Source organism: Myotis davidii, unplaced genomic scaffold (genome assembly GCF_000327345.1).
Source record: "Myotis davidii unplaced genomic scaffold, ASM32734v1 scaffold93, whole genome shotgun sequence".
Classification (NCBI taxonomy): domain Eukaryota; kingdom Metazoa; phylum Chordata; class Mammalia; order Chiroptera; family Vespertilionidae; genus Myotis; species Myotis davidii.
In genome coordinates this window covers 8,480,915-8,489,355 of record NW_006292095.1, presented here as the reverse complement: position 1 = coordinate 8,489,355, position 8,441 = coordinate 8,480,915, and the positions used below count along the sequence as shown (strand labels likewise).

The 8,441-nt window shown below is 44.3% G+C and overlaps 1 protein-coding gene across 1 annotated transcript in view; it reads right to left on the bottom strand.

The window, feature by feature from the left end:
- Nucleotides 1-7,728, bottom strand: part of FUT10 (fucosyltransferase 10 (alpha (1,3) fucosyltransferase)) — a 70,802-nt gene extending 63,074 nt beyond the window's left edge. The window contains exons 1-2 of the mRNA XM_015565245.1: nt 7,417-7,728; nt 579-938 (exon numbers count right to left, since the gene is read on the bottom strand). Of these exons, the coding sequence (XP_015420731.1) occupies nt 579-659 (81 nt within the window). The 5' untranslated portion in view covers nt 660-938; nt 7,417-7,728. The remainder of the gene's footprint in view (nt 1-578; nt 939-7,416) is intronic.
- Between the last annotated feature and the right edge of the window lie 713 nt (nt 7,729-8,441).

Below are 8,441 nucleotides of genomic sequence, written 5' to 3'. Positions count from 1 at the left end.
ATAACCAATGGACATAAGACACTGGGGAATAGGGGAGGCTAGGGGACTGTCTAGGGCGGGGAAAAAAATGGACACATATGTAATACCCTTTGTAATAAAAAATAAAATTTAAAAAAAAAAAAATTAAAAAAAAAAAAAGAAAATCTTTGGTCTGGTAAATACATCAAGAATGACAGAGTTATTGATGCAGATGTCTGTGTTCTGCAGAACAGCTATCTTGTTCTCAAAATAGCCACCGATTCCTCAAAAATGCTATCTTTCAGACGTGATCACAATAGGGGACTTTGAGAAAGCCATCCAATTTGACCCGATAAGACAGACTGAGCTCTACTTTCCTCTAAAACTATACCCTACAACAGTCACACACTGATCTCTAGTCACTGATTTTGTTTCCACCTGACACATCCACTCACTAAATCTCACTTTCATCGGTTAAAGAAGAATTTCCAGTGCCTTAGACAGGAAACCCTGATCCTGAGAGATAAAGCAAAAAGTAAAGTTCTTGGAGAGAACAGGGTCGGGCAGGAATGGTGGCGAAGGTCCAGGAATCAACACTGCACAACCCAAATTCTGGGTACCTGGAGTGTGACAAGCAGAAAGATGGTCGCTGTGATGCACAGGCAAGATGCCAAAAGCTTCCTCCTCTGAATCCGCACCATGCTGCCCTGCCCTGGGTGGACTGACAGAGGGCGAGCCTGGTTACCAGGTGTTCTCTCGTCGGCCCACAGCCTGAGACCATTTCATGTGGAGGAACCATCTGGGTGTCCATTTCCTCCACTGCCATTCTTTTTCCTGCTGGGACCTGGTCTCCATGACGGACTGAGATCAGAGGTTCCGAGTGGGCCTGGCTTGGCATGGAGAGGGAACAGCATGCAGTCTTCTTAAGCTATCATCAGAGCAGCTGGAGATTCTTCAGACCAGAAGGCATCAAAAAAACTCTGTAATAAACAATTCATCTTTTAGCCATAGTGCAGACTTAATAAATGTCTTTCATGGTTATCATGTAAAAACCCAAAACTTTAAAAAGAACCTTTGAAATCATGAAGTCCTCACTCATAGTTAAGGAGACCAAAACCAGAGAGGTGAAGTGACTTGCTCATGGTTATATAGCCCATTGGAGCACAGTGACAGGCCTACAACCAGGTCTTGAGTCTGAAATTCTGTTTCCACTTCATTTTCTCTGCCTCCAGAAGGTTGAATTCCAGAAGCCATTTACATGTAATCCTTTCCTTCTATCTAGGTTTCAAAGGAGTAGAGAAGTGGAGTCGAAATTATCAGTCCTAAGGACTATCCACCCACTCCCGTAAAAATTAGGAAGAAAAAATAAACAAAAGTTCAGGCTTTGATCAAAAATAGATAATGATCCATTGGCCCCCAACTCCTCCCAAGGAAAATAACTTCAGCCACAACATAAAGAATAATGATTATTGATTTATGTGTTTCATCTTTAATGGCATATGTAATAAAGCAGTGGGTTATGTGGGCAATGTGATTCTCTGGAAGTTCTGAAATAAGATTTTCATCTATCTGAAATGGATAATATTTTCAAAAGTTTTAGAAATGAACTAAGTCCCACAGAACACCTTTTATGCCCAGGGTACTATAAGTCAAATGCCTTGGACAAGTGACACTGTGGAGTTCAGAACAGAGCAAGGATCGCTCTTCCTCTAGACCAGTGGTTCTCAACCTGTGGGTCGCGACCCCTCTGGCGGTCGAACGACCCTTTCACAGGGATCGCCTAAGACCATCTGCATATCAGATATTTACATTACGATTCTTAACAGTAGCAACATTATAATTATGAAGTAGCAACGAAAAAAAAAAAAAAAAAAAGGTAGGTTTGATTGTATATTTCTCAGCTATAAAATTAAACATATAATTAGGAACCTAAAAATGATGTAGAATTCAGGTAAAAACTTTGGTCTAGAAGGTTGAATTCCAGAAGCCAAACAAAAAACCTACGTAGAATAGCTCTGTCAGTTGGCATACCAAAGAAAAAAGTAATAAAAATCTGTAAGAACCTGAAAAGCACCTCTCCTTCTACTCAGTGGGCCTTACTAGCTATTAACTACATAGAACATGGAGCTAGCCTTTGGGTTCCAATCCTGGCTCTGTCATTTTACATAATATAAATTTGGACAAGTCACTAAATCTTTCTAAGCCTCTGTTTCTTCATAGCTAACTATCATTATTTCCCTTGCATAGCAGAAATATCAAATTATCATTTTTTATGCAAAAGCAGCTTATTATAGCCACAATTAATGTAACCTAGATTAGGTAATGAAATAACATTACCACCATAAGTGGGTATAAAACTATATCATTTTTTAAACATTTTTAGATATATCACTCCCCTCAACCTTACTGATCACCATCTTATAAAGCAGGCAAGGTGGGTATATTCTCAGTTCCCACAAACAAGGACACCAAGTCTTGGCGAGTTTAAGTGATTTGACCAAGATCATAGCTTTTAAAGGTTGAAATGGGTCTAGAAATCAGGTCACCTGATTGCGAGATCAGTGGAAAAGAAAGAGGAAAAACAGTGTCAGTCTGTTAAGAGTACACAAGAGTCAGGAATACGGGAAAACAAAAGATGGAGAGAAAATGTGAGGACGTAGCTTGGGATATTTTTACAGCTACCACACAGCTCAGGCCTAGCCTAGGGGCTTCTAACGTCTTTACATGGCTGTATGAACTATGACAGAAGAATTTAAAGTTACAAAGTCCCTTCCATCCAAAGACCCTCAATTGCGGTTATATACCCAAAGCCGAAAATACAGTGGGGGTCTCAGGGACCAAGCTGTGGTTAAATACCCACTTCTAAAGAACAGAGCCAGCTAGTGTAGATGGAATTATGATTGACAGCATGCAGCCATGAACCAGGCCTTGAGGCATATTAATCTAATATATGGTATTAATTCCCCAGGAGCTTGTCATCAAGTCAGCAATCCCCCAACTGGTGAGACAGATGGGCTTGCAGAGAGCACCGTGAAGGCCAGCAAGCTCCAATGCAATGGGACCCCGAGAGGAGAGCTCCCTTCTGTCTGCTCACTGCACGCGGGGTGAATCTGAGTCCTCCAAGAGGGTGCCCCGGAGCACTCCTTTCCAGATGGAACGATGTGTGTTTGCTCAGACAGCCACCCATGGTAGACATGTTAATGGTTCTCACCAACCCTCTTGACCTGGAGCTAAGCTCCTGCCATGCACTATGTGTGCAGCTAGTGTGCACTGCCTGGGTCTGCCCATCTGCTGCCCAGAGAGGGATCTGGAGCTGAGTGTGGCTACTCCTATCTTACAAGTGCTATTCCATCCAAACCAGCAACACTTTCACCCTAAAATAATTCTACATTTTTCCACTTTATTTTGAGTTAAAATGTACAGAAGAGACTGAATATCTTAAAGTGAATTAGCAACCTGAGGATGCCAGTTTCACGTTTCAGCCATGTGGGCTAGTCCAAGGTGTAGGTTAAGGGTCTCAGAATGGGACTGAGAGATGATCCTACACCCCTGGGTGTTAAGATGAGAAACCACCCCCAGGCGATGCAAAGGGCTTTCCTGCCCTGGCAGTTTCTATGTCTGGCAGGGGAAAGAGGTAAGGCAGGAGGCAGAGCTTTCAGGAGACTCCTTTGATCGCTCCCCTCTAGTTACTGCTGAATCCATTGGGATAAGAAGAGACTATCTTAACTGAGCATAAGGTTCTAGCAGGTGGTCTTTAGAAGGAATGTATCTAACTCCCAGACTTAAATTATTCACACTAAAGTATAATTTCTTAAGTAGGGTTGACTCTCCCAAATATGTTTTCATTTATGATGCATAAATCCTCAGAGCACCCCCGGGATGGTGGCCGTCGGGGGAAGACAGGTGATGCGGTAGGCTTGATGGAAAGGTCTAAGGGTCTTTATTACAATTCTCCAGGCACTTGGTAACTACTGCCCTTCAACTCTACTTGTCATCATTAACACTCCTCATTTATTCCTACTTGGTTACTCCAAAAGCCTGGTAACTGACGTTCCCACCAGTCTGACCCCTTGCACTTTCCATTTAGCTGGAGTTGTTTCTGGAATGTAGATTGGCTATCTTTCCTCTGATTAAAATCCTTCAATGGCTTCCCCAAGATTTCAAGATACATCTTGAATAAATCTCATTAGTTTAGGAAATAACACTGGCAAGCTCCCCACCCAGCAGATCTTTCCCTTCCCCCTCCTCTTCCCCAGGCTCCTCACCTTTACTTTTCTTTCTCCCAGACCCCCGGGGCCCCTTCTTTTGCCTCTGTAAGTTTCTAAATAAACTTTCCCTTATAGCTTGAAACAAAGAAAACAACACTACCTGGACCCCTCTTCCCTTCTCTAGCTTCCTTTCCTTTCCCCACCACACATGCCCTTTGTTCCTGCTATTCTTGGGATGTAGTTTCCAGTTGTGTGCTCTGGTCCCTACCTACATCCATACCTCTTTCACTACCCTAGCCATTCTCTAAGACTTTCAAGGCTGCACACTTTGGGAAGCCTTACTCCTTTCTCAATACCAATTCTGGGAGATCTAGATCCATATCCTCGTGTGCTTGTTTCTACTACAGCAGTAGACAGATGCAGGAAGCTGGGGGATTTTAGGACACTTTCTAAAGCTGCTTTATTGGGTGCCTATCAGATTAATTGTCGAACATTAAAAAGACGACTTTGTTCCTTTGCAGACTTCCTTGGTGCTGCAACTGTCCCTTGGGCACCTGACAAATGTGTGATGATGGTTCCACGGTTTCCACTTTCACCCAATTTTCTTTATCACCATTTATTTGTGTTCATGTGTTCCTCACTCTTTTTTAATGGACTTCATATTTTGCTGAGCATTCATTTTTATGTAAACAGTGTTTTGAGTTGCAGATTTCCATCTGGGAAGGTCATCCTCTTCAGCCAAGTACACATTTCAGGCAAGACAAATAGAGAATAATGGGAGAGAAAGGGGTACTGGCAGCCAGGTGACTCAAACAAAACAGGTGATTAATGGGGGACAGAAGTTGTAGCCCAAACACCTTCACATTTCCATTACAGAACTGAAGGTGATGCCAGTCTTAAATTCTAGACACACAGCAAAGCACTCAAATCACGTAGTGCTAATACACTCTCAGTTAGTGAATCTATTTCATATCGAAACTAAATAAAAATATACTCCCCAACAAAACAAAATGACTGACATAAAGCTCCAAAGAGAAGCACTCAGGAGGCCTAGGTTTTTTAAAGGTCACAGGGGCACAGACTGAAGATTCCATATCAGGAAGAACTGAGCCAGCTCCTCAAGATCAGGGCTCTTTCTCATCTTTGTCCTTCGAAGGTCTTCTTGTTGCTGTTCTTTCTCCAATAAGGGCTTATGGTTACCTGTTACAATTGTCCTATTTGGCCCATCTGAATCAGAAGCTCTATCTGCTTTGATCGTTGAAGTAATCATGAATGAGGACCCGATTAAATAACACTGACCTAACAAGGCTAACACTTCACACGCCTACAGACAAAGGGCTGGCCCAGACGATCTCAGGTTTCATCCTGAAATTAAGCTCTCTGATCCCATAAATGGTGTCCAGGAGCAAAACTCTCCAAGGAAGAAAGATTGATCAATTAAAGAAACACCAACCAAGACAATTTGTGTCAACATAAACTAAGATTTCTGGAAATATAAAACAATAAATACTTCTATAGCACAAGTTTAGGATTACTTGATCTTCGTTCTCCTTTTTAATAATTCAACATTAACTTTTGAACACACAAATTGCATTCTCAAAGGAATAAATATCTGAAAAAACATTGTATATAAAAGTTGTTTTTAATTTTTAAAACTCATGTTCAGGAATTATAACAAACGCTCATTGCAGAATGCTGTTAATTGAATTAGGTATTGCATTTCTTGCTGAAATCAACTCTTTAGATTTCAAATTTAGGAAGCATTTAAATGTGTTTTAAAAATGCCTACATATCAATAATATTATATTGCTTCCCAAACTTTTTTTTAATTTCCTAAACTTAACCAGTTTGAATTTTTTTCAGAAATGTTCTGCTTGTAAGATAAAACTTGAAAACATACTACTTTTTAAAATTGAAGAATAAAAGATGAGCCATAATAACGGTAACAGTTGAGATGGTGTATTTAATTCACTATTAGACACTGCCATCTAGCAGGAAGCCAGCAAATGAAGAGTTACTACAGCAATTTCAGACATTGAAGGGACCGGAGTGATGCTCTGATGCTAGACATTGCCTCTGGCTTGCAGACAGAGGGGAAAGTCGTAAAACTGAGGCGAGGGTGCTGACTAGATGGTGGCTCTGCCTCTCTGGTGTGCAAATACCTGGGCTGCTTATTCAGTGCAGGTGGCCAGACACCAGCTGAAGCCCTCCATCTGAGAGACCACGGTGGACCACGAAGAAACAACGTCCTAGCTGTAGTGTGAGGTCACTAGCAAGCCCAAGATGGGTCACAGCTCCGGGGGGTGTCCCAGTTTGAGAGAAGGAAGGACGTATTAGGGAATGAGGTCCTGAAAACCAACTTGCCATACACAAAACTGTGCCCAGCCCTAGGGCACTGAATGTATTCCACAAATGAAATCAACAATCCAAGCCACAACTCATAGAACACTCTCCCCAACTATTTTGGGAGCTGGTGCAGTGAGTAAGGAGCAGCCTGTTGAAGCCACGGTGTTAAGAAAAAGTGCTTTTGCATGGTATGTGCTATATATTGAAGACTCATTAAAAGATCCCCAGAAGCTGTCTTAAAATCTCACCAATGTGATTTCTCTATCTTACACAAAATGAGGTCTGTTCTGAAGACACTAACTGCATACAAAAATACCCGGGAAATGGCTTAGGTATCGGTACCCAGAGCCTGCTGTGCTGGGGGCTCGCCCTGGGCACTTTCTCCATTAAATGCACTGTGCTCTGCACCGCTGGGCAGTGGGAATCGCAGCCTCCGCACACACTCCCAGCAACAAGTGACTCTCAGTGAAGACCTGGGGAGAGGGGGCAGCAATTCATCATACACGCTGGCAGAGTTAGGTTCTGGCGTTGGTGGGACTGGGAAGATCCTGGCAGACGGAAGGTACCAGAAAGCCTTCCTTCCCAGGAGTTGGAACCATTTGCCCCCCTGGGCTCCAGCGGGGCTCCTGCGGGTCACCTGCCTCCCACCCGCACTTTCACGGCAGACAGAGAGGTTTCAATCTCGGGCAGTGTCCCTGGAAAGCGCCGCCCATGGTTTCCAAAAACAGCACACAGCTCCGTCTTCCTCTTACTCTCCCTCTGGGCACAAAGAGGTCTCCTTTTGCCGTGAGTCCCGCGGGCTGCGCCCCAGCCTCCGTGGGCACCAGAAAGGCCTGTGTTGCTCGGCACCAAGACCCTGCCCCCACCGGGCTTTCACCGGAGCCAGAGCGATGCGCACACTCACCTCTTCTCGGTGCAGGAGGCTCGCTCTGCGCTGCGCACCCGGGTTTCTCACTTTCAGTTCGCACCCCTGGAGCTGTGGCGAAGACTCGGAAAGGAGATTTGGGGAAGGCGGGATACCTCTCGGCGCGGTCAGGCCCAGTGATCCTGGATCCAGGTTTTCACAGACGCCTCCTCTTTAAAAGCAAGTGGGACCTCGGTTCCAGGCCGGCCCTGCAGCACAGCCCTTCTTCCCCAGAGTTCCTGGGAGGCTCCGGAGACCTTCTTCTAAAGCAGTGGTTCTCAACCTTCCTAATGCCGCGACCCTTTCATACAGTTCCTCATGTTGTGGTGACCCCCAATCAAAATTATTTTCGTTGCTACTTCATAACTGTAATGTTGCTACTGTTATGAATCGTAATGTAAATATCTGATATGCAGGGTGTATTTTCATCGTTACAAACTGAACATAATTAAAGCATAGTGATTAATCACAAAAACAATATGTAATTATATATGTTTTCCGATGGTCTTAGGCGACCCCTGTGAAAGGGTCGTTCAACCCCCAAAGGAGTCTCGACCCACAGGGTGAGAACCGCTGTACTAAAGCAAGTCGGGGCACTTTCTTCTTCTACAACTGGAGGAAGACTGCAGCGTATGCAAAGCCACCTGCGGAGGAAAACAGAATCTGCTAAGCAGAGCAGAGGCCTGAGCGCCGTTAGTCAGGGACCAGTGTTGGGTAGCCGGAGTAGGATGATCATCTGGGTGTTGTTTACTCGGGAAGTAAAACTGACTTCAAGCTACTGAGTTCCAAATCCAGATAACCCAAGGACAGTGACCAGTGAACGTTGCCCTGGTCTAGTAGGAGGTAGTAATGCTGGGGAAGCAATGCGAGACCCGGGGAGGGCTGGGACTGACTCAGGGCAAGGGAGGCTCCCAGGGTCAACATCCGAGGAGGCACTGCAAGCGCTGGACTCACCGGCAGGAACCTGAGCGTGACTGCTGCCCTGGTCCCACAGAGCTCTCGTGCCAAGTTCCTCAATTGTCCTC